We start from the raw sequence: 27,285 nt of genomic DNA on the forward strand, positions 1-27,285 counted from the left end.
TTTTTGAATGTTCACTCAAGAACAAGGTGATGTAGGATTATGAAATTGATGCCGTAGGTGCAGCTGCTAAAAATTTAACCAGATATTAATGGGCATGTATGTTCATATTTGAGGCTGTATGTAAACTTCTGACCATATGTGAATTAGAGAAAATCGAAAATAAATTGAAACTTCTTGGTTTTTGAAATTATTAAAGGTGTATGCTGTACAATCATTAAAAAAACAAAAACATACAGTTCAAGGAAATCATTAAAAGCATAAGATTACCATTGGATTCATGGCCATGATGAGTTGAAACTCCTTTCCACAGCTGAAGGTCCATAAATACCTGCAGGCACCATAGGCAGAGGTTGAAATTCAGTTGAAATCAGACTACATTTGAATCTTTACTGGTAAACACTGGGTCTCACCTGACTAGAAATTCAGAAGTGAACCTGAAAGCGAGAGATGCAGCATAAGAAATTCAGTTTCTGTTTAGAGGAATGAGAAACTGAGCTCATTGAACATTTTGCTACAAAGCACAGCAGGGCTTCTGTCCAACACAGGTGATCATGATGATGCTGGTTGAAAAGACCAAATGTAAATTCTCCTCTTTCACAAATTAGGAATCAAACAAAGAATACAAAGACAAGCAAAGTCCACTTCTTTGACAAACATGAATTCTCTCATTTGAATAATTTACAGTTAATCTTGAGCTGTGATTGGCTTAAAAGTGATTAACTTTTTGTCTTTAGTTGTTCAACAATTTAGGAACTGATGCAGTGCATTGTAAATGTTGGATTGAGATTCTAATTCCCATTAAAATAAACTGACTTGAGCACTGCAAATGTTTCTGAGGAGGAATCCAACCAGCCAGCAAAGGTGCGGCATGAGTCAACACAAAACTCTAGATGGATGGCATTCCAACATTTACCAGATGAAATTGTGTCACAACAGAGTTTCACTTGAAAAGAATCAGTTTCTTTCCAAAGGAACATTAAACTGGGCTCACTGATCCTTTCATAACAGCACAACGGAGCTTCTCTCCAACACTGGTGAGTACAGATAATTATGACTGAACAGTTTGAAAGTCCAAATGTGGATCATCATCTAGAGACAAAGAAGCATGCAGCTAAATGTCTACTCTCAGGGTCAACTGGATCAACGGGTTTTCCTCAATAACGCAGCCGTCTTTACAAACACTGGTAAGTGCAACTCATCATAATTTACTGGTACAGCACAAATCTTCAGTTCACTTTGTTCATTCACATTGTTAACGTTGTCATTTAGTCACAGATCCATATCTTGGCTATATTGTTATTTCGGGGCCACCAAACAGGTTGGAGTCAAATGCAGGACTCTAGAAAAAAGTTTAACAAAGTTCTGTTTAAAATTTAAGGTTCACAAAAGCTCAGGTAAAAGTTTTGCATAGTCAAGTCCAGGTTCCAAACACACAGACAATTCAACAGTTCCTTTTTGCACAGAATCTCTCAGAAACCAAAGTCTCCTTATCAATGATCTCCAGGTTATCTGCACAGAATGAACAGGTAGAAGAAGGTAGGAGAGGAAAAGAAGAGAAAGAGCAACAACACAGCAAGAGGACAGATGGACCATTTTTTCTTCTTCAACTTCCATCATTCGGTACTTTGCTCTACCTTCACATTCTTCCTCTTCTTGGTGTCCAAAGTCACCACTGCTGCCAATCAACATTCTCCCCTAATGTCTCCCCTTTCATATTGAACCTTTTGCCTATGATGTAGTCTAACTGTGGACATATTCCTCTACTCCTTTGTTCCTCCTTCATCTCATATGTGTTCACAAATATTTCCATCCTTTTCACAAACTCCGCCACCATTTGTCCTTCCTTTTCTCTCTCATTAACATCATAAATATCCAGCATCTCCTCAACACCTCTATAATTCTATGCCGTTCACCTACATGTCCATTAAAGTTTGCTCCAATCAGCACTCTCTCCCCCACTGGAGACACCCTGTACCACTTAATCCACCTACTCCAGAATTCTTCTTTCTCTTCTGACTGTTGAGTATTTACACTGACAACATTCAACATCACCCTTTTGGACTCATGATACTATCTAACACCCACAACTGGTGTTGTCATCAAACAGATCTAACAGTTTAAAAAAAACTGTGTAAAACTGAGTTTTTAGAGCAGTCTGAAGTGTAAACTTTGGGCTCACACGGATTACTCGATTACATTATTTAAAACTTTGGTCATGTTTAGCATGAACATCCACCACTGGAACAGGACATATGTGGCAGGAAAGAAGGAAAAGCAGAATGGAAGTCCACATTAAATAGAATGAAAACTGAATTTTAAATAAAATCAGTTTCTTTTCTTTCTCACTCAGAGTGCAGACATGTCTGCTGCCAGCTGTCTTCTATCTGAAGACATTTTCTGTGCTTCATCTGTCTGGATGTCTTCACTGATCCAGTCTCCACACCATGTGGACACAACTTCTGCAAAAACTGCATCAGTTAACACTGAGATATCAGTGAGAGGTGTCAGTGTCCTTTGTGTAAAAAGGTGTTTAGGATCAGACCTGAGGGTGAGTTTCGTCTCTGAGATGGTTTCGGAGTTTAGATCTGAAGCGGGTGGGGCCAGGTTTCACAATGAGCTCACCCGAAACCCTGGCTGATATAAGTAATTTATATAAATTTAGATATAAATTTCATTTATCCCCCCTCCTCATCCTCCTCTCCCCCCTCCTCGTCCTCCTCTTGGTCCTCCTTGTCCTTGTCGTCCTCTTCATCCTATACTTCTTCACCTCCACGTCCTCTTCCTCAGCCTCCTCTACTTCTCACTCTTTCTGCTCCCTCCATTGTACTCCACACACAGAGCTTACCTGTATTATAGTGCTTAGGCTGATTGCAAAGTGAACTAATTATCTAAAACAGTTTTCACATTTGACAGTGTGCCAGACAGTTGGCAAAATAGTATAAATAATGGCCGTAAATGTGTATAGTTTTGCTAGGAGTGCGTTGATCATTTGGAAATTGAGTGTAAAGCAGTGAGTTGTGTTTACAGTTCTGCAAAAAGAGTGCTGTGCAGTCGATTGTAGCTACAGGTTTGCAAAGTGTGTGTTACAAAATGGCAAACTGAGTGCAAAGCAGTGTTTGTGCTTTTAGTTTTACAAACTCAGTGAGTGGTTTTGCTATAAGTATCAATAGTTTTTGAAAGTGTGCTATAAGAATCACAGTTAGGGTTTTAAGCATTCAGAAAAAACTGTAATTTCTCCTTAAAAACCAAATAACTGTTTCTTTACTTTTGGGTTTGTCTGTAAAATGTATCTACAGAAGTGCCTCCATAATCACCAAATTTATGATAGTTGGCCAACATGCTGGTACCCTGAGTGATTTTCAGATGAAATGTTCAATAAAACCTTCTGGTGAAATACTGGCCCATACTATGACTTTTAAAGACACTCAACATAATGACAGCTAAGATAAAACTCTATATTTCTAACACTAATCACTCAGCTGGACAGAGCAAACTAAAAACTCCTTTGCCTCCACCATCTAACTACAGGAAGCTGCCAGCGGCGGGTTTCAGCTTAGGAAGGAGCTACTGTTTCTCAAAGTACATCTCATCAGTATCACCTTATCATGCAGGAAACATACATAGATATCTCCTGTTCATGTTCAAGTGATGACAGTATGTTTGATTCTCCATGTAAGACAAACAGGCTGAATGAAGAATGATAACAGACAGCTCTGGGCAGTGATTCGTAACTTTAAGGAGGGGGACCGAAGGTTATGTTTCAATTACAGACTCCTAGGAAAGAGGAGAGAAGAGTTTTTTTGTACTTAGGACTCATTAAGAAAATCAAAATACAGTCTTCATCTTGATTGGCTGCAGACTCCCATCTCTGCAGGACCTGTACACCTCCAGGACACTGGGGCGTGCAGTTCGGATCTCAGCTGACCCTTCTCAACCTGGACACAGTCTGTTTGACCTGCTCCCCTCAGGCAGGAGGCTCCGGTCCATTCGCACCAGAACCTCTCCCCATAAGAACAGTTTCTTCCCCTCTGCTGTTGGAAACATGAACAATAACCATATGACTGTTCCCACCCCTAACACATGACCCTACGCTGTGTTCACTGCTTCATTCCATGTTTGCACTGATCACCACCTGCACTCATGTATATATCTATCTACTTAGCACTTTTAATTTTTATTTTTATGTCTATTTAAGCGTTATCTGACAGTATGTTTGCACTAAGCACCGCAGCAATTTCCTAATGCTGTAAACCTGCTCAACATTTGGCAATAAAACCCTTTCTGATTCTGATTATACAGAAATGAACTGACTGTGTCTTTGATTAGAAAAACTGATGTACTCGTTTCAAATCCTTTCCCTCCTGGTCACTCCAAATGAAAATTTGATCATCTTCAGTTTTGCCTCTTGTCTTTTTGTCAGGGCCACTGTCTCCAAACTGTACATCATGGCAGGACTCACTACATCTTCTCCTTGTTACACCTGTCTCTCTCTCATTCACACATACGAATTCTGTCTTACTTCTGCTGACTTTCATTTCTCTGCTCTCCTACCTCCACCTCGCCAGGCCCTCTTCTTTCGCTATAGCTCACAGTGTCTCTACAAACATCAGTCCACAGAAACTCCTGCCTGAACTCAGCTGTCAACCTGTTTATTACCACTGTAAACAAGAAGTGAACCCATCTGTTATTTTGATATTTTTTTTTCTAATTTCACAATGTAAGAGGAAATATCATTGTAGCTTGACCCTGTTAACCATGGATTCAATCAGCACAGCAGAAGTTTAGGAGTCTTTATTTAAATAAATAAATGAATAATAATAATAATGGATTGCATTTATATATCTATCCAGCCTGGTAAGGCTGTTTCTGCTGCACGATCCATGTCAGCATCAAGGTCCCAGGATCCTACTACATAAACAGGAGAAGCTGATTAGCAGAACTAGAACTAGAACAACCCCTGCTGGCATTGGTCCATGAACTTCTCTGCGCCAGTGACTGGAGATTATTAGGGTAGAAAATAGTAAAAGACAGATGATGGCAGTAAACAGCCAGACTCTCGACATTTATGTGAAGTCCTATATCCAAAACCTTAAGTTTCCAGTTTTGAATTAACTCCAGTCCGACATGATGGAGCTCTTAGCAGGAGGCAGAGAAGATGACAAAGTCAGAAGGAGGACATCCAGGAAAATTCAGCCTTCCGACAAAGTCACTAGTGCTAAAGGTGATGCTCTTACTTCTAAGCAGGAAGAGATCCCAAATAAACAGGAGGAGTCTCAGGATGATCACCATCTGTCAGAAGATCTGTCACAGATGTGGCTGGCTGCCAGTATCTTAGGACCTAAAATGGGTTATTTGCTAAGCTGTCTGTCTTTTTTTTTTATAGCTTGTTTTGTTTGTTTGTTAAGGCAAATGGTCAGGTATGATGACTGCACGGACAATAAGTGAAAAAGCAGGAAATCAGCAATGAAAATCTTTGTATTCTTATTTTTTATTTTTACATGTGTCTTTAAAACACTTTGCAAATTCTATTTTTTGAGTTGTCAGTAGCAGGTTAAAAATGCATTAAAACATGGCATTACATTGTACAATATATGTTGTGTGCACAAAACCTAACAAAACACATTAGACGTACAATTTGTTAGGCTTTTTTCAGCAGATTTTTTTTGTTGTTTTCATCCAAATCTATCCCAGCCCTGCATTAAGGCAAGACTGCTGCAGCATGATATGTGAAAATCTCACTCCATTACAGCTACAGCTTTTCTCCTAGCATCATATAACCACTATAATACTCTTAATACAGCTAATTCACGAATCTCATATTATACTGATGCCACAGTTTTACCAGGGCCTGTAATTATAAAGCTAAATAATCTAATCTAATGCTTAATATTCCAATGTCATTTCAGCTCCCTATGTCTGCCAGTCCTGCAGTTTTGTCTCTTTTTAACTGCAGATGAATCACTTGCAGTGCAAATTATGTGACAAACTATTGCTGGTAGCTAGGAAATGTATTTTAATTAATTGGGTTAAGGATAAACCCCCTCTGTGACTTTGTGGTACAGATTAAAAGTTATTCCTCACAAAAGAACTTCTGCTATTTTAGGAGGAAATGAGGGTCTCAATGTTTGGTCCCCTTTGCTTTCTTATTTGCCAAATGATTTGTCCCAACTGTTGAGGGGGGATGGTTGAGATTAAGATGTTCTCAGTTAAATAGGAAGTAAGCGTAAAGGACAATAATTCACTCTTGGAGTTTAGCCTTTTCTCTTTCTAAATCTGTGGGTAATTGAGCGAAAATATGTTTTTTTTGTTGTTGTTTTTTCTCTCTCTCCTCTTTACACCATATGTATATTTGTACAGGTATATAATGACTTTGAAATATTCCCTTTGGGTTTTTTTCTCTTTTCTTTTCTTTCTTTCTTTCTTTCTTTCTTTCTTTCTTTCTTTCTTGTCTGCATGTTTTATGCTTTTCTTGATAATGAATAAAAACAGTTTATAAAAAAAACTGCAGATTTTTAACCAGTAATTGATAACTGCATGTCCTCAAGCAGCAGCTGTGAGGTCAGCGTCTGTTCAGCCACACTATCCACTCCATCGGCAGGTCACCGGCAGGCTACCCGCCGGTCGTGCTCCCAGTGTGGGTTTACTTTTGAGGAAATTCCCCACAGATGGTGTTAAAGAGGCTTACTTCAGGTAAGATGGTTTACTGCTGTTTAATCTGCAGGTCAAATGCCAATGTTGTAAGGTTAACAAGAAGATCAGAGTTTGCAAACTTCAATTAAACCAAAGACAAAATGCCTTAAAGTCTTATCGTTATAATCCAATGAAGGATGAATTAACCATTAAGTGGATCTTGTGTTCTATTTACTACAACATCTTCTTCTTTTGTGTTCTTTTGAGCTTAAATCTGGACTTTTTGAAGCAGGTTTAGAGTTTGCTAACTGTTTATAAATTTGAAGCTTTTTGGTGTGTAGGGGGAGCGGGAGAGCACAGTTTATGCTTAGACATCATCACTGTTTCCAGCTGTCTCTCGCTATTGTTTTATTTGATTTACATGACATCTCCTGGTTATAGTTAATATTTAATATTATTAATATTTCTCACACACACAGTTGTTCTTCCAAAATTTCATGTAAACAGGTTGCTGTAATATTAGAATAACTTAATGGCAGCTCGGTGTCAGTAAGTTACTGTAAAAGAAAATACAGTAATCATCTGTGAAAGTAATTTGTAGCAAGGAAAATCTTGTTTTAAATTAAGTTTACAACTAATTTTCAGTAAAAGAAATTTACAGTACTTTTACTGTAAGCAACATTTGCTACATGATTTTTTCCTGCTTTAAAGATTTTTACATTAACCATACTGTAAAATAGTCTTGTTTGTTTCTCTTTCATTTACTATATTACTATATTTGTACCTAAATTATTCTGAAATTTACAGTATAATTTTAATTACTTCGTGCCACTTATATACTCTAATATTGGCAGTGCTAGACACACACAGGGAAGGGTTGGGGTCCGGAGCTCCAGCTGGTGTTTATGACGCGGGATCAGGTGGAGGAAAAGCGTCTTATGGGGGGGAGGGGGGCAGATATACTGTGACAGAGTGGTGAAAGGCGCACTTGCTCCATGGATGGCACTTCAGCACCAAGCAGCAGCATCAGCAGCTGTTAGAACAGGTCCCGACTCTTTGTACGGACTTCATCCATCGACGGGCCTCCAGCCGGTTCCTGCTCCCGGTGTGGGTTCATGTTTGAGGAATCGCGCCACATGAGGCGTTAAAGAGGCTTACTCCTGGTAAGATGGATTCCTGCTTTATAATCTGCTAGTCAAACGTGCTAGTTTGTAAGGTTAACAAGAAGATCCCAGTTTACAAACTTAATTTAAACCAGATCCAAAATGCCTTAAAGTCTTAACATTACGAACTAATGAAGGATTAATTAAGTGTTTAGAGCAGCAAGCCACTGTTTACTACAACATCTTATTATTTGGTGTAGCGTCACAGGAGCAATTCGTTTAGACCATGGACCTTTTTTAAGGACAAGAAATCAAATTACTTATAAAACCGATGTTATTTGGTGTGCTGCAATTTAACAGCACATGCTGATCTATTAACAGTTCATATAAATAATAATACTTTCTATTACAGCTGAGTAATAAAGGGGTAATAGTAGGGTAACAAGGGGAAATAAGAATGTAATAATGTACTAATGTACTAATTTCTAATTTGTTACCATAAATTTACCAAAGTAATAACCACTTAATATCCAAGTAATATCATGGTAGTACCAGTGATTACAGTATTATGCTGAAATGTGTGTGATTGGAGAATAAGGGCCCTAAAACTGGGGGCAAGGATATGGAACTACAGCTTGCTAATAAAGTGGTAGTAGTAGGGTAACAAGGAAGAAACAAGAATTTAATAATGTGGTAATTTCTGAGTAATTACTACTCATTTACCTGGGGTAATTTCTTTCTAATATGCAGGAAACAGTGCTGCAAAATTCAAAACTGTTTGTTTCTATTTAATAACATATCAATAACCTATTAAGGCAAAGCCGAAAGTGCAACCCAAGTTTTAATTAGTTAATTAATCAATTTAAACAGGACAGTGAAACTGCCGTCTGACTAACACATGTACACCCGCTCAGCCTGTTCGTGAATCTGTTACTTGTGTCTCAGACTGTCTGTTTGATCAAACTGTAGACGCTGATCCAGTTTTGATGTTGAGTAGGACTCTGGATCCTCTCCCAGCTGAGTGTACACTTTGTTTTACATGTTTAATTTAATTAAATAGTGGAGTTAAACTAGTTATCTACCCATAAGTTCTTATAATTATTTGGTTCCATGGTTGACCTTTTTAATATCGCACAGAGTCCAATTTTCATTTCTGTTTGATGAAAAAAACATAAAAATTTCAGAGACATCAATGAAACCAGCGGGGATTATAATTTACTGAGTGCACTCAGAAGGTATAAACTGAATGTATGCCAATCAATAAATTACATTTCATTTGACCCGAATCCAATAAATGTAACATTTTACAAAAAACAATGGAAAATTTACATATAATTAATTTGTTGGTTTTTTTTCTTTGATTTAAAAAAGTGTCAAAATTGTGTTGATATATTAAAGTGACAATATCTGGAAAGTTCAGATTATTTCTACATCAGAGCCAGCTGTTTCAGTCATAACGATGCTTGTTTCACCTTAAAGTGTGAGTACCAGTGTTTTTTAAAGAGGAGGACTGTCTTGCCCTTCATCTCTTCTAATTGGCATTACGTAACTTCATCTTGTTAGGCGTGTTTGTGCCATTAGTTCATTTTGGAGTCAAGTCAAGTCATCTTTATTTATATAGCACATTTAAAAGACATCAAGTGTCGGCCACAGTGCTGAACAGAGGGATAATATAATAAAAGAATTAAAATAGAAAGAAAACATTTTAAAAAAGAATTGTAAGACATGTAAGAGTATATAGCATATAATGTACATGCAAATATGCACATACATATACAAAACTGTACACATTCACACACAAGCACACATATGTGAACATAACGTATATACACATACAACACCATCCAATAAGATAAGAGACCAAATAGACAGAATAAAAAAGATATCAAAGAGATCCGAAAGCCTTGGAAAATAAGTAGGTCTTGAGATTCGATTTCAAGACTTCCAAGGATGAAGAGGATTTTATGAAGGGGGAAAGACTATTCCAGAGTCTCGGGGCGGCAATGGAGAAAGCCCTGTCACCTCTAGATTTGAGCTGGGAGTGTGGAACTGATAAAACCATCTGACTGGAGGAGCGCAGAGATCGAGTGGGTAAGTGCAGGCTAAGAAGATCTGAAATGTAACCTGGAGCCAAACCATGGAGAGCTTTAAAAACAAATAGTAAAACCTTAAAATCGATTCTATGTTTAACTGGTAGCCAATGTAGAGATGCGAGTACTGGGGTAATATTCTCTCTCTTTCTAGTACCCGTCAGGAGCCTTGCGGCTGCATTTTGAACAAGTTCCAGGTGGGTCATGCTTGAGTGACAAAGCTTTCAAATGCAATTATCTGTCAATTAAGACTTTCCCCCTCTAATTAGGCTATGAGCTCACTGGGTTATTAGCAAAAATTTCCTCCTGTTGCTTTTGGATTTTAAAGATCCAAATAACTGGATTTAGTCTGGGGTTTTTACTTTCTGTCAGCATCTCAAAGCAAAGCACATCGGTGTGTCAAACTCATATCACTCATTTTCTTTGATGAGTAGAGCAGAGAGATAGCCCTCTTCTCTGTAGCAAATTACATGTTGCTGTTACATAAATATTAAAATCTCATAAAGAAATACAAAAAACCTATTAAATTCTACAAGACAGAGCATGGGGTTTGATTTTGGGGAACATAAAATCTGAAGCTTTTAAAACAAGTGTTTGGCTTTTTGTAGGTCAGATGTTTGGTGAGGGACGCCAAGGGATTAGAAACCTGCAGAAGAAGTTTGCGTGCTTGCTGACGTGGGTCAGTCTGAAGGACGAGACACTCTTTTTTGTGCTTTTTGAGGCAGTCATGTTGCACCTTGTGGCGTGTCAGTGTGAGCCGAGGCTGCCAGATAAAACCCAAAAAGGCTTCGCAGTAATCCTGTGAGATCAAGGTGGGGATTATTCGAGGTAATTGTTGTCTTAGTACTCCAGGATAGAGCTGAGCTGCTGGACAAGAATGAGCTGGAAAGGCAGAGTCAACAGAGGTGAATGAAGTGGGACAGATCAGAGGAAACTGAAAAACGAGAATAAAAATGAGTAGTAAAAAAAGGGATTTAGAGGAAAAAGGGAGGCAATGGGATGAATAGCGAAAGTACATAAAGAAGAAGAAAAGACGGGTAAAAGTACGTAAAGAAACAAAATAAGCAGGAGTGATTATATGGAAGCAGGGCAGGAGTAAGGACAGAAAAGAAGGTCAGGAGGGAAAAGGACTGCTGAAAAGCAAGTATGAAGGGTTAAAGTGAGGACTTAATAGGGAAGGGAAGAAATAAGGAGGGACAGTGAAATGATGGATGAAAAGGTTGAACATTTTAATGTGCAAGGATGAAAAGGAAGAGGCAAGCACAGAGAGGAAAAAAATGAGTTAAAAATGAAGGAAGGAAAACAGGAAGGAAAAGATTAATAAGGAAAAGTTGGAAAAAGAAGAGGAGGAGTGTAAGGAAGAGGAATGTGATGAAAAGGAAAGTGAGTAAGGATGGAAAAAGACAAACAAGGAAAAAAAATAAAACAGAGGAGAAGAAAGCAAAGGAAAATGTCCGAGACTCCTGGTTTAAAGTCTCATCTACTTCTAATGCCGCCGCATCCACCTGCTGAGGGAAATACAGTGGTTTTTCTACAAGTCCACTCTCCTGGTCCTTCAACAGTGTGTGTAAATGTGCATCTATGACTTCTTGCACATGCCCAGCCTGAGGAAGCAGTTCAGTGGACTAAGCTGTTTAAAATAATAAGCTTTCAACAGAACCTCTAATATCTGATGTTTTTGATAGAAATGATTGAACACAGAAATCTAAAGGCAATGATATTTTCTCAGAAATATTTTTTAGTTCATGAAACATTGCAGGGTTATTAACTTTTAGAAAGATCTGAATGTAAGCTGGAGCTAATGAGCAGCAGCTGTTGTCAGGGTTACAGAGGAGAACAAAAGACAACAGCTTGGAAATCATCCAGAATTTGAAAGGGAATATACACCAAGTTTCTTTTTTTAAATGCACAGAAGATATGTTTTTAAAGCAACTTAAAGTATTTGGAGTGATAATTAAGTCTGAGTTAAGAAGTTAGGTGATTTTAAGTAATGTAATATTGGCTGTGGTAAAATGAACCCATCAGATTGGATTTGAAATGGTCAGTATCTTACTTGACACATAGGCAAAAAGCCCTCAAATTTCAAAACATGGTGCCAATATTATGTGTCCAGTGTCTAGTAGTGAGGTTGTTTCTTGACTTTTGGTTGGTAGTACAGCTTTCAAACACTAACTTGAAACAACCTAAGAAAATCTTAGATGTACTTGGCCTCTTGGCCTGACACAGACACAAGTGGACACTGAGACTCAATCACAGTAAAAAATCACAGTAAGAGTGTTAAGAGCATTAGGGGTTCAGTGGCGTTTTCTCCAGTTTTCATCTTTGAATGTTTATTTGTTTGTGTTGACAGGTTACCAGATAGATCTGAGATGTTGTGGTTGCTGTTCTTTCTGCTTCCTCCAGTGAGCAATGGCAGCATCGTCGCCAAGAACATCGCTCACACAGAAAGACACGACCATGGTGAGTCTGAGCGCAACTGCTTAAGACTGGCGGTTTTTCAAACTGGTGATTTCTTTTTATTTTGTGCATGTTAGGTCCACTACTCAAAAGTCAAGTGTAAGATGACTGCTTATGAGATCAACATAAAAACTGTGTGTGCGGTCCATGGTGCTGAAATTATAACAGTTTAATTTGAGAGGAATAAAACGTTTTTAAGGAAAAATGTGTTTCTTAAAATTTATTACTGTAAATCCTCTGACAGGATTCACATCAATCCAGGGCATGATTATTTTAAGTCATCCCTCCATTCTTTCTGTTCTTTAGAAATTTCTCTTTGAACCTCACAGGGTGTGAAACTCCTGCACAAATAAAGGCAGTTTCACCAATTTGTAAAAAACTAGTATCAACAGGCATCGTGGAACAACAACTGGTGGCTCTTCATTTTAAAAGTGCAAAGACTATCTAATCATAGTATATAATAATTATGTACTAACTATTCTATACAAAACTATATTTACAAACTATTCCAGCATTTTGGCGAAATCTCAGAGGGAAAATCAAAGGGAAAAGCCATAAAACTGCATACTGGATGCAAACATATGGCCTTCCCTTTTTTCCCTGCTGCTGCAGACTGAAGCGCCACAGATTTTCCAATGGATTACTGCTCACTTCCCACGGCATCATCTTGATGGGCACGCAGGGTTTCACTACATTAATCACCACACTGAGGCCCTGCTAAGAATTAAACTGCCTAGAGGTAGTTATGCTGTAAAGCAGTAAAGTTATTCTGTTTATGTAAAATGACCATTTCATATAGCTCATTAATGTATATGAAATGGTCATTTTACATAAACAGAATGCTCTTTATAGCTAAGACTGATACATAGACACTTATATTAATCTCACAAGACGAATTACTTTGATTCTAAGAGCTTGTTTACTTTTAAGCTATTTAACTAGGATTGTAACTTTTACTCGAGTAAAAAGCCTAAATATTTTTTGTTTTTGTTTTTTTTAACTCAGTGAAACAGTTACCCAGCACAAAATTATATTTAAAGTCTCCATGTTTTATGTAATAAATCTTTAACAGGACACAGAAGTTACTCCTTGGCAGGTATCTCAGTCTGGGTGTTGCATTCATACATTTTATAGATTAGCTGATAACTGAGTACTCCACTCTTTCATACACATATCGTTACTTCTTGATCCATAAAACCAACACAACAGCAACCAAAAGGATTCAAACTACAGCATCCAGAAACCAAAAGCTACGCCCATCTTTACATAAACTCTGTAGGAGTTCCACAGCTGAGGGAAGAGGAGCAGCAAAAGCCTGACCAGCAACCAGTAGATAAGAGCTCCAGAGGGTAAAGATGTGCTGCAGTATCAGAGAAGTTACTTTTCTTCTGGTTACAAACTTCATTCTGCTGTTTGTGTGCATCCGTTACTATCAGAGCTTTGATTATTATTTAACAGCACTGTGACTGCAGAAACCTTTCATACACAACCTCTAATCCTATATTTAAGAATCTGTGTAGCATACTTTCAATTTTTACAATTATAACACTGTGATTTACTTGTTTTTTTGGAGGCAGGGGATTTCTGCCTCATTGCTTCATTAAACAAAAAGTGGACGCCTGAAATAAAAAAGGCTGGATAATCAAAAGGGATTAGATTAAAAGGCGGATAAATTGACACAAAATGAGATAACAGTAAGAGAAATTAACATTTTTCCACTTTTTGATAATACAAAGTTACTCCATCAGAATCAAAAAACAACTAAAAAGTATTGCAACTGCAAGTAACAAGATAAATCTAAAATAAAACCTCCCAGGATCTTTCTTGGAAGCAAAATATGAATAATTGGCAGAGAGTGTTACTGCATCATGCTGCTTGTAACTCCACCTGTGTCTGACTCCACAGAGGCGACCGGTGGCCCCACAGTGATGCCTCACATCTACTTCTGCCGCTCGCCCAACATGGAGGACTTCACCTGCTGGTGGCATCCACTCAGCAACCTGACAGATGGCGAGCAAGTCACCCACATCCTCACCTACTCTACAGAGTATGAACACTGCACATTAAAAATATTTTATAAGTAAAACTAGCCCACATTGTAAAAAATACATAGAAATATACAAAAATACATCCTACAGGGATGGCAGGATATTATACCAACTGACAAATGTGGCTCTCCAAAATTCTGAACTGAACTCAATGGAAATGCTCCACAAAAGCAAAGATGCAAGAGGCATAAACCCGCTATGTCAAAGTCAAAACTTATTCTGGGGTATAAATTTTAAATGTGTTTTAATCAAACTTCCCTAGAGATTTTTTATACATGTCATGCTGGCAGGTTAGGACTCAGAATTCAAACTCTTTAAATAAAAGGTTTATTGAAAAGACAACTAATGACGTACTGAAAACTGGTGCAGAGTTTGAGCAAAGACAAACAGCTGGGAGATCTGTGATGGGGAGGAGAGGAGAAGGTTAGGTGGAGGCAAGCTCGTGTAGATGTGATTGTGGAGTAAGTGATGGAAATAGCCTTACCTGTGAATAGAGAGGTTTCAGTTTAGGGAGGAGGTTTTCCGAGCAGAGCAGGAATCTGGATGTATCCAGGTAAGTCCTTTGAGTACAGGTTAGAGGTGTGGCTAAGCAGAAGCAAGAGCTGGAGGCAGCACTGGACTCCATGGAACAGCAAATGAGGAACAGGGGAGTAAGGATCCAGACAAGGAGAGTGGAGGCTAGACAGCAATATTAGTTCACTGAAGACTGGGCACAGATTTCTGAGAGGAGAGCCCAGTGAGAAGCACTGGCATCTGCCAGAGTCCATAACAAACAATAAGAGCCTTGTTTTAGCCTTGTGAAACTATAAAAGAAGCCCCAGATCAGCAGCACACTGAAGTTTCTGGGTCAGGTGAGTTTGTGCAGTTTGATTTCTCGTGCTTCGTGTCACTGGGAAGCGTTCACATTTTAGCTACTCTGAAGTCCTGAACGCAGACGTGGCCTCAAACAGATGCCAGCTGGCCCAGATGGCAGCCACAGCAAAGAAAACACTTCCACTAATCAGGAGAAATTGGATTGTGCTTTTGACTTCCACGTGGCTTCAGCGCACCCACCAGTGCTTGTTTGGGAAAACAAATGTAGATCAGTGATTATCTGACAAATAAAAGACAAAATTTCACCAAACAGCAAAGCAACTAGGAATAAAGTCACAGCTCAGAGAGGGAGATTACACTCTGCAGGCACACCTCACCACTGATGTTTGTGCTGCATGTCAATGAGGCTAAACACAATTTTGGGATTATGCTCCATATACAAAAGTTTGGAAACTTAAAGACAGGTTCCTTGACATTCTTGCATTTGGAATATGATTTGACATTGTCTTTGGACTAGTTCTGAAACTGGTTTTAAGTTGGTTTTAGAGGTTGGGAAAACCAGGTGGCGACTTGGTTTAGTCTTCGTATTGAGGTATGATGGAAAACGTCTCTGAGCATCACTTCAGTCTCAGACAAATTAACCTCAGGTCCTCAGGAGTGAGACCATCTGTTGTGGGATTCCTTGTTTTTCTTTTGGTTGTAAACAGTTCTTCAGGACTCTGGGTGGATCTCTGAACTGCAGAGTGAAGCTACAACAATGGCTTCATGATGGCTATATATCAAATTGTCTAACACCACTAAACTCTGCACACCTGCTTAGAAGTTAAACAAAAAGTGTGAAAAAAAACAAAACAAAAGAAAGGTATTGTATAAAAAAATGTCCAGTGTTAATTTACTGATTTCCTTTTTGTGTGTTAGTGCTTATCTAAATGTGTTTTTTCTTTGATTTTTTTGAAGGCAGGAATCCAACCTTGAATGTCCAGACTATGTGACTGGCGGCCCCAACAGCTGCCACTTCGACAGCAGCCATACGTCTATATGGACGGTGTACTGTTTGACCGTGATTGCCATAACCACCCACAGAAACTACACCTCCCAGCAGCACTGCCTGGATGTGGCAGAAATAGGTAAAGATGGAGATGATATTGGCTTATCAATACTGATTCAAACTACCTCCATTACTCCATAACACAAAATTCAGTTTCTTTTTTGTAGTTAGTTTTTGGTTTGTTATTTAGCAAAAAAACAACAACAAAAAAAACCCCAAAAAACAAACCAAAGCGGTTCTGTTCTGAGTTTGATTCTGAATTGAATCAGATATTAGTGCAAATTTCTCCTTGTTATTGCTTATTTACTGAAGAACAAAATGATACAAAGAAAACAGATGAAAAAAGAGTAAGTTCGAGGCTATAAATTAATTAAACCAGAAACGAGTCCTCATGCTCCGCCAACCAGCTAAAAAATCTGTGCTCCTGTGTGTGTCTTTAACTTTTCTTTACTGTCACCGTGATCCATGTATAATTGTCTGCATATCCATGACTGTCCCCCCCCAAAAAAACACATCTGATATGTTTTTAGTGCAAGCAGACCTTTAGTGACCTTTAGGTTTTAGTGAATGGTAGGATTTTTCCTTGCTCTAAATTAGCCTTGGGAGTAAACTATGCACATGTGTTTTAGCCGGTCACCTCTTTTATCATTATATCTGACTATTTAACTATTTGACTATTTTTAAACTCCAAATCGCAAACTTTATAGCAACACTGGAAGCCGGGGGATGATTTTTTTCAATACAACCTCAGATGAACTATATCATATTAGACATTGACACTATTAATTTGACAAAAAATAATCCAAAATGCAGAAGCAGTGTGTGGAAAAACTATGCACACTCTTACTGCTTCCATAGGAATTTAGAGGACAAGTAGAAGCCAGGTGAAAAATCACTTGACTAACTGATGATCACAAAATGTGAGCACCTCTGTAAAAGTAGTGGTTTTGCAGTTTTTTGATCTGGATGATTCAGGTGTGTGTTCACATAAAGCCAAAGAGGACAGACATCAACAATGATCTTAGAAACTGCTGCCAATCATGCCAAGAGTGGACAGCTCAGAAAAGCTGCAGAAAAACAAAGAGCTACCTCTAAGAATCTACAGGCCTCATGTAGCATGTTACATGTTAAAGTTCATGACTCTGCAGTTAGAAAAAGTCTCAACAAGGATGGATGTCTGGAAGCATCGGCAGGAGAAAGCTGGAGTTTCAACATTAGCATCAAAATTTGTCGTCTCATTATAGATGTTCTTTTTTTGTTTTCCTGAGCACCAAAGACAGGAAATAGAAACTAGAACTATTTACTGACACACAGCTAATGTTTCAAAACACATTTTGTGTGTGTTTAACAGTTCAGACTGAAATTCCAGTCAACGTGACTTACAACTTGACAAATGCAGGCAGCGATGAAATGGGCCAAAACGCGTTGATTTCCTGGACCTACCCGGTGCCCGGCCACGTGCAGTATGGTTGGATCACACTGGTCTATGAGCTGCAGTACAGACACGTTACAGAGTCTGACAACTGGAAGGTATGGGGAGAAAACATGGAGAGGAACAAATATGACTTCTCTTTACTGTGGCAGTCTTATGTCATAAAAATAATACAATGGACTTGGGTAAAGGCGCTTGCATTTCCTGTTCTGGTAACGTTCTTTAGGGGAGAAAAGAAATGTTCACGTCCCACAGGGGACATGAACATTCACAGGGGACATGAACATTTGAGTCAAATTTTGAGTCAAATTTGGCCGTTTAATTGGTCATTTATGAAGATTTGTTGCACAAATACTTATAATTATTGTGATATTGAGTGTAAAATATACACACAAATACACTAAATATAGTGTATTACAAAAACATTGTCTTTGTGGTTAGAGGGTACATTATTCAGGTTCATAGGTGGTGTCTATAGGTAAAAGCAGGTATTTCTAATGGGTATAAATTTAAATTTATACTGTGAGACCAGAGATTGGACCATCCATCTTCATCCGGTTTGTACGGGGCCGGGTCGCGGGGGCAGCAGCCTAAGCAAAGAGGCCCAGACCTCCCTCTCCCCAGCCACCTCCTCCAGCTTATCCGGGGGAATACCAAGGCGTTCCCAGGCCAGCCGAGAGATATAATCTCTCCAGCATGTCCTGGGTCTGCCCCGGGGCCTCCTCCCGGTGGGACATGCCTGGAACACCTCACCCAGGAGGCGCCCAGGGGGCATCCTTGTCAGATGCCCGAACCACCTCAGCTGGCTCCTTTCGATGTGGAGCAGCAGCTGCTCTACTCTGAGCCCCTCCCGGATGGCCGAACTTCTCACCCCATCTCTAAGGGAGAGGCCAGCCACCCTTCGGAGGAAGCTCATTTCTGCCGCTTGTATCCGCGATCTCGTTCTTTCGGTCACTACCCACAGCTCGTGGCCATAGGTGAGGGTAGGGACGTAGATCGACCGGTAAATTGAGAGCTTCGCTTTTACACTCAGCTCCCTCTTCACCACGACGGACCGGTGCAGCGTCCGCATTACTGCAGCTGCAGCCCCAATCCGTCTGTCGATCTCCGGCTCCCTTCTCCCATCACTTGCGAACAAGACCCCGAGATACTTGAACTCCTCCACTTGGGGCAGGAACTCATCCCCGACCCGGAGTGGGCACTCCACCCTTTTCCGGCTGAGAACCATGGCCTCAGATTTGGAGGTGCTGATCCTCATTCCCGCTGCTTCACACTCGGCTGCGAACCGTTCCAGTGCGAGCTGGAGGCCCTCACCCGATGAAGCCAACAGAACCACATCATCTGCAAAAATCAGAGATGAGATTCTGAGGCCACCAAAGCGAAAGCCCTCCGCCACTTGGCTGCGCCTAGAAATCCTGTCCATAAAAATTATGAACAGAACCGGAGACAAAGGGCAGCCCTGGCGGAGCCCATCACCCACCGGGAACGAGTCCGACTTATTGCCGGCAATGCGAACCAAGCTCTTGCAACGGTTGTATAGGGATCGAATGGCCCGTAGCAATGGGCCAGACACCCCATATTCCCGCAACACCTCCCACAGGACACCCCGAGGGACACGGTCGAATGCCTTCTCCAAGTCCACAAAACACATGTAGACTGGTTGGGCAAACTCCCATGCACCCTCAAGTATCCTGGAGAGGATAAAGAGCTGGTCCAGTGTTCCGCGACCAGGACGAAAACCGCATTGTTCCTCCTGTATCCGAGGTTCGACTAACGGACGAACTCTCCTTTCCAGCACCCTGGCATAGACTTTCCCAGGGAGGCTGAGGAGTGTGATCCCCCTGTAGTTGGAACACACCCTCCGGTCCCCTTTCTTAAAGATGGGGACCACCACCCCGGTCTGCCAGTCCACAGGTACTGCCCCTGATCTCCACGCAACATTGCAGAGGCTTGTCAACCAGGACAGCCCTACAACGTCCAGAGCCTTCAGGAACTCGGGGCGGACCTCATCAACACCAGGGGCTCTGCCACCAAGGAGTTGTTTAACTGCCTCAGTGACCTCGCCCCCGGAAATTGGCGGGTCATTCCCCTCATCCCCAGACTCTGCTTCCTCCTCGGAAGACGTGTCAGTGGGATTAAGGAGGTCCTCGAAGTATTCCTTCCACCGCCTGACAATTTTCTCAGTCGACGTCAGCAGCGCTCCGCCAGCACTATACACAGTGCAGGTAGAGCACCGCTTTCCCCTCCTGAGACGTCTGACGGTTTGCCAGAATCTCTTCGAGGCAGTCCGAAAGTCTTTTTCCATGGCCTCTCCGAACTCCTCCCACACCCGAGTTTTTGCTTCAGCCACTGCCCGAGCCGCATTCCGCTTGGCATGTCGATACCTGTCGGCTGCCTCCGGAGTCCCACAGGCTAACCAAGCCCGATAGGACTCCTTCTTCAGCCTGGTGGCTCCCTTCACCTCTGGTGTCCACCATTTGGTTCGGGGATTACCACCACGGCAGGCACCAACCACCTTGCGGCCGCAGCTCAATGCAGCAGCTTCGGCAATGGAGACGCTGAACATGGTCCATTCGGACTCAATGTCCCCAGTCTCCCTCGGAATGCTGTTGAAGCTCTGCCGGAGGTGTGCGTTGAAGATCTCGCGGACTGGGGCCTCTGCTAGACATTCCCAGTACACCCTCACTACGCGTTTAGGTGCACCAGGTCTGTCCAGCGTCTTCCCCCGCCACCTGATCCAACTCACCACCAGGTGGTGATCAGTTGACAGCTCAGCCCCTCTCTTTACCCGAGTGTCCAGAACATATGGTCGCAGGTCTGGTGATACGATTACAAAATCGATCATCGACCTACGGCCTAGAGCGTCCTGGTGCCACGTGCACTTATGGACACTCTTATGTTCGAACAGGGTGTTCGTTATGGCCAAACTGTGATTAGCACAGAAGTCCAATAACAGAGCACCGCTCGGGTTCAGATCAGGGAGGCCGTTTCTCCCAATCACGCCCCTCCAGGTCTCGCTGTCGTTACCCACGTGAGCATTGAAGTCTCCCAGCAGGACAACAGAGTCTCCAGGTGGAGCACCCTCCAGCACCCCGCCCAGGGACTCTAAGAAGGCTGGGTACTCTGAACTGCCACTCGGCGCATACGCGCAGATGACAGTCAGGACCCGTTCCCCGACCCTAAGGCGCAGGGAACAAACCCTCTCGTCCACCAGGAAAAACCCCAACGTACCAGCAGCAAGCCGAGGGGATACTAGGATACCCACCCCAGCCCGCCGCCTCTCACCAGGGGCAACTCCAGACTGAGACAGAGTCCAGCCCCTCTCCAGGAGACTGGTTCCAGAGCCCCAGCCATGTGTAGAGGTGAGCCCGACTATATCTAGCCGGTACCTCTCAACCTCACGCACTAACTCAGGCTCCTTCCCCACCAGAGATGTGACATTCCATGTCCCTATTGCCAGTCTTGGCAGCCGGGGGTCAGTCCGCCAGGGCCTCCGCTCCTGGCCGCCACCCGGCACACAATGCACCCGACCCCTATGGCGCCTCCTGCGGGTGGTGGGCCTGCGGGAGGATGGGCCCATGTCTCCTCTTCGGGCTGTGCCCGGCCGGGCCCCATGGACTAAGGCCCGGCCACCAGACGCTCGCCCTCGGGCACCCTCCCCGGGCCTGGCTCCAGGGCGGGGCCCCGGTAACCCTATCCCGGGCAGGGTAAACTGTTCCCTCGGTGTCCTTTTCATAAGGGTCTTATGAATCGCTCTTTGTCTGGTCCCTCACCCAGGGCCAATTTGCCATGGGAGACCCTACCAGGGGGCAAAAGCCCCCAGACAACATAGCCCCTGGGATCCCTGTGACACACAAACCCCTCCACCACGATAAGGTAGCGATTCCAGGAGGGGCAGAGATTGGACTTTAAATTTAATCTGATTATTCAATCAAGGAACGTCAGAGCTGATGTTGCTATTTCTTAAGTAAGATTTATATTTAAGATCTGGGTTAAGAGGCTTAAGGTGTTTTCAGCAGATATTTAAGGTTTTAAATATGCTAAAAGAAACATTAAAATATAAAACATAACATTTGAGCCCTTTCTGTATTTGTATCTGGTTAAATTAGTCTTCAACGTATTCATTTCTGCATTTGTGCAGAAAACCCATTCAGATGTGAGATGACAGTAATTTCATTGACTCTAACTCTGGTGTCGGATGAATAAGAGTTTACTGTAGCTCACTGAAGTCAGGATGCGGCTGTGAGGAAGATGTTGGGTATTCTACAGTAACATCTGCACAGAAGATGATAAGCACAACTATGTATAAAGATCAAAGTTCTAAAAACTGTGATCAGTGCTGTGTGAAAAAAGTGAGCATGTTTAACTCGATGAACAAAGTCTCAAGGAGAAAAAGGGGGAATAATAAAAGAAACAACAAAGGTTAGACAGAGGAAGATCTGTGAGTCTTGAAGAGTAAAAATAAACCAAAACAGAATACATAACATATCACAAAACTGACAATCACAGTCACAATACCACAAAAATCAACAAACACAAGTATAAAGAAACATCACAAAAACAATAAAATACAAACAAACAAACAAACAAACAAAAAACTCTCAATAACATACAGACAAAAACCCCAAACTCAGCATCATAAAATAAAACAAAAAATAAGCAAAATACAAAAGAAACCCCGAACTGTGAGAGACTAAGACTTTGAAAAAGAGAGAATGAAAAACGTAGATTTTTAAAAAAATGTATTCATTAGACTGAATTCTTTACTTTTCTGCTGACATATTTTCAAGAATAAAGTAGTTCATTATAGTCTGCATGTCATAAAACATGCTATCTGTTTGCAGGTGAAGTATCCTCTGCGTGAGCCTCAGGTGGAGCTGCTTGGACTCTCTGTTGACGACTACGTGGTCCGAGTTCGTTGCCGTGCGCAGCACTCCAAGCTGTGGAGTGACTGGAGCACCACGCTGGTGATGAGCATCCCCCCAAAACCGTCTGCAGGTATGTCAGCAGGCAGATGGCAATATGGTGCTGATTTACATACTTTTTGATGATTAGTAAGTTGTTTTTATTTGTTACCATTATTTTAGTTTTAATTGTAGTGAATACAGTTGTCTTTCTACTTTTAATGTTTGGTTTTTATAAATTTCTGATATTTTTTCTCATTATGTCCATGTAAAACCAATTTGGCTATGCATAAAAAAGATGTAGGCACTTTTTTATGATAGTGCTTAACTAAAATTTATTAAGCAGGCGTAAAATCCCTTTGCATTTTGTGCACAGAATTTTTAGACATTAATCACCTAAAACAAAATCCTTTGAACACAAAGTCCATGACAGCTGTGCTGTGGCAGGAAAGAACAGATGTGTCAAACATGTAGAGCTCGACAGAAGACATTAATCCTGCAGACTAATAAAAGATAAGTTATGTAACTGCATTAAGCACATTTCTGTTACATGCATTATAGATGCTAAAATAATAATAAAAAATGACAGCTTCTTACACACAGAATCTCTATAAGAACTGTAACTTTTCCAGTTAAATGTGTCACTGTGTCATAAAGCTGATGGAGAGCAGGAAACAGAAGCTGAGTAAATGTGTTTTACCTGTGCAGGTAAACTGTTGGTGCTGATTCTGGAGACTGGAGTTGGTGTTCTGGCTCTGCTTGTTATCGCCTTTAGTCTTGTTCTACAGACCAAGAGGTGAGAAAAAACACATCTTTCCTTCAAAATAAAATTACTTGCTGACTTTGTATCAAATGCTAGTCATTAACTTGGTTTTGGTCTTACCTTGATCTCTATAATGGCTATAACATTACAATGACCTTATTTAGAACCCTTAGAACCTCAGTTAGCAGAAGTTACTGCTGTCACACAGTCACAGTGTTGGAGGATGAATGTGTTGTGTGTTTTTGTTTTCATTTTTGCTATTTTCAACCCTCCTCCCTGTCTGCGTTCACCTTCAGAATAAAAGAGTTCTTCCTGCCGGCCATTCCAAAATCACAGATTATTGGCATTGACCCCGTGCTTTTGAAGGTAACTTGCCTGTGTGCAGCGCTGCTTTCAGGGTTTAAGCCATTTGTTCTGACCTTGTACTTCTGCTCCTTTCTTTTCTTCCCTCCATTTGTCTCTTTTTTAAATCTCTTCTCCCCCCTTTTTCTAATTGTATTGTCAAGTCCAGTTTTGTTGCCCTTTTCTTTCTTTTCCATAATTTTCCCATGTCCTCTTGCTTAATTTTATATTTACATTTTAAGGCTAATTTGTTTCCCCATATCCTCCCTCATCTCTCTCTCCTTTCTTATCCCAAAAAGTTGATTCTGTTCATCTGGACGTAGCATTTTGTGGGAGAAACGTTTCGTCACTCATCCAAGTGACTTCTTCAGTCTCAGCTGACTGCAGGTTTCCCCAAATCTTATAAACAGTACATTTGCATAATGACTGAAACCAGCCCACTGAAGGAACAATGGGCTGGGAGGTCAGTTCCTTAATCATAATTATGCAAATTCTCATGACCATTGATGAACAACCACTGACCAAAGCCCACTGATCAATGGCCATGAGTACCATTCACAGAGAGTTGGGGAATGGCTGCAATCACAGCATTGTAAGATGGTGAAAGATGGACACTTAGGCCCCCTCCTTGATTCAGAGATGGTCTTTCCCTTTTCACGTAAATGGCCTCCCTGACTGTTCCTCCCTGTCCAGGATGTGTACATCCTCATCCTTGAAAGAGTGTCCACTGGCCTGTAGGTGTAAATAGACTGCAGAGTCCTGGCCTGATGAGGTAGCTCTTCTGTGCTGTTTGTGTCGGGGGACCCGATCCTTGGGGTGGGCCAATTTTTGGCGCAGCGTATTTTGGGATTTAAAAGCCACAGAAACACGGTGTTTAGAAAAAATGCATCTCAACTGTTCCGATACTCGGGATCCCTACAGGTTTTCGCTTAGTCAGCAGTTGTCCTTCTGTCCTGGATCAGCTGGAGCTTTCTTTTGGCGCCTTCCCAGCTTTCATAAATATCCAGCTTGGATAGCAACTTTTACTCAGGGCCTTCTTGATGTTCTTCTGCTTTCCTGGCCGCTGTGTCTGTGGGGATGGTGTTCGCTCTGTGTTGTAGCGTCCTGATGACATCCAGTTTATGCTCCAGTGGATGATGAGAGTCAAACCTTAACTCATTCACTGCCAGCCATTGGCAGTGAATGAGTTAAACCCATTGACTCATTCACTGCTATTGACGGCTATAGACGTCAATGGCAGTGAATGAGTTAAATACTGATCCATTGCTCCTTCAGTGGGTTGGTTTCAGTCATTATGCAAATATACTTTTTATACGATTGGGGAAACCTGCAGTCAGCTCAGACTGAAGAAGTGACTTGGATGAGTGACGAAATGTTTCTCCCACTGAAAACGCTACGTCCAGATGAACAGAATCAACTTTTTGGGATTTACTTACCTGAGCATGCATCAGGACGCTTCTTTTTTAATTCTCATGCCTCACTCCATATATGTTTTTCCCTGCTCCATTCTCCTCTTATTTTATCACTTTGTCTTCCTGTAATTTCCTTTAAGATTATTGTTCTTCCTCTTTTCCCACTTTCTTCCGTATCTTAATTTTCATTACTTTTTCAATTTTGTCTTTCATTCCTCCTCCCACCCCCACCTCCATCCATAGAAGGGGAACTTGGATGAAATCAATTGTCAGTTCAGTAACTTCCACAGCTACAGGCCTCCAAGCTCCTCCGAGGACGTCTGGGACCATGTGAGTGCCAATGACCTCTATCTAAACACACCAAAGGACAACAGCGACCCACGCAACCCTACAGAATCAGAGAGGGACACCTTACTAGTTCCCTGCAACCCGGCACCCATGGAAGTGTCCGCCCACCATCAGCTCACGGCTCCAAACCCTACATTGATTGTGCAGAGTGTGCCGCCTTACAGCTCTTCTCCCACTGAAGCCTTCACCAAACCTCGGAGTATTCCTTCTCCATGGCCGATGCTGAAGATCGTATCACTGCCCGGGACTGACTACAGCATGATGCAATATTCCTGTGGTCCCAATACTGTCCTGGTCCCAGAACTCACTTTCAGCACCAGCCACTCACCACAAAACTTCTACACTTGTGTCCAGCTCTTAAAGGAAAGTGGCGAGGTGCATCTAGTGCCGTGCTTGGCATCTTTTCTGAGGGTTGGTTTAGAAGCTAAGGGGAAGGAAGAGAAGAAGAATGATGGGGATGACTCTGAGAGGAATGAGGCAGCTGTCCCTGTGCTGCCTGTTACTGTTGACAACAGTGGCTGACTGACAAGCAGTAGATCCATATACTTCAAAAAAACAGGAATGCATCCAACATGCAGACTTTTAACATATGCAAAGTGAAATCTGCTGTATCCTGCTGGTTTGACTGGAATCAGATCCTGTTCCTTATTTCTTTGCTTATTTGTTTAATTTAAAAAAAGAAAAACCCCCACAAATTCCGGCCACTCAGAGAAAACATTTAAGGATGAACAAAGAACAAGAGAAGCGAAAACTGACACAGAGTATTAGATGAAATGCATCTGTGATTGCATATGATGTACGGTGAGTGTGAGTTGGAGTGTGAGGCGACTGCAGAAAAACAACCATGGGAAAATACATAAGGGATATCTGCACATCCACCCGCAGTCAGCAGCACTGGTGTGACAGAGAATTCAGTTAGAAACGATACCCAGAGGGTAGCTCTGGAGGACACGGTCAGTCAGGTCATCAGTGAAGATATTTTGTGGTTAATAAGCAGGAATTATTTTACCTTTGCTTTGGTAAACATCATTTGGATGTTCAGTCTGTTTTTGTGAAGATAAATGTGATAGAGGAGAGTCAACTTGGAGCATGAGCTCCGTCAACACAGCCCTCCAGATGCAGAGGAAAGTAGAGAGCGTGTATAAAAGCTGGTCTGTGGTTATTTTGCGCTAACGTTGTGTATATAATTTGTGTGTACTTTTTATATCATCAAATAACAAACTGATCAAAAACAATGTGAGAAAACCTTTGTGTAATAAAAAAAAGACTGAACTCTTCTTCGATTAATAAATAATGCATACGAAATACAATTCATCCATTATTTAATGATTGCTGTGAGGTTTTGTCTCATCTCAGTGAAAAACTCGGTATGGGAATGTGTGTTGTGTGTGCTGAGGAATGCCTCCCCTCCACCCTGGTGACACACCTGCACCCCAAGGCTCTGCATGTGTGGGTGGGTGTGGTGGAGCGGAAAGTAGGAGGCACATGGGGATGGGGAGGAATGTGTGTGTGTGTTTTATTGAGTGCTGGAATGACTTTTACTAAACACGGTGTTTTTTAATATCAGTATCTATGAAAGATAGTGATCTATATGTAGCTGGATGACTCTGGTCTATATTTGATTTGCTTTTGTGATCATTCTTGTCTTTTTGGGGAAATTCAAAACAGGTGTTAATAATTCTATGATTTTAATGGTTTTAATATTTGTACAGAGTATCTACAAGGAAATTCTGCCAATTCTTTCCTCCGGCCACTGTTTAGGAGCTGAAATAACTGACAAAAGTGCATTAGTTATGATTCTGCCATGAAATAAGGTTTGTTTCACTTCAGAATAATTTTCCAGAATGTTTGACCTTTTATTTCTGGCATGAAATATGCTGTGTTTGTTACATGTG

The 27,285-nt window shown here is 41.3% G+C and overlaps 1 protein-coding gene across 2 annotated transcripts; it reads left to right on the forward strand.

Moving 5' to 3' along the window:
• Positions 1-7,646: 7,646 nt before the first annotated feature.
• On the forward strand, positions 7,647-26,657 carry LOC113016634 (prolactin receptor-like). Of its 2 annotated transcripts, XM_026159615.1 has the most exons (10): positions 7,647-7,793; positions 9,978-10,020; positions 12,174-12,283; positions 14,186-14,327; positions 16,099-16,268; positions 17,541-17,719; positions 22,466-22,619; positions 23,234-23,321; positions 23,585-23,654; positions 25,286-26,657. In XM_026159615.1, the coding sequence occupies exons 3-10, from the start codon at positions 12,193-12,195 to the stop codon at positions 25,910-25,912; spliced, it is 1,521 nt and encodes a 506-aa protein (XP_026015400.1). In that variant the 5' UTR covers positions 7,647-7,793; positions 9,978-10,020; positions 12,174-12,192; the 3' UTR covers positions 25,913-26,657. The 2 variants fall into 2 exon arrangements, with proteins under 2 accessions (XP_026015400.1, XP_026015401.1); XM_026159616.1 differs by lacking the exon at positions 7,647-7,793 and having other exon boundaries at positions 9,364-10,020; positions 12,227-12,283.
• Positions 26,658-27,285: the final 628 nt, after the last annotated feature.

Source organism: Astatotilapia calliptera, chromosome 23, assembly GCF_900246225.1.
Source record: "Astatotilapia calliptera chromosome 23, fAstCal1.2, whole genome shotgun sequence".
Lineage (NCBI taxonomy): Eukaryota > Metazoa > Chordata > Actinopteri > Cichliformes > Cichlidae > Astatotilapia > Astatotilapia calliptera.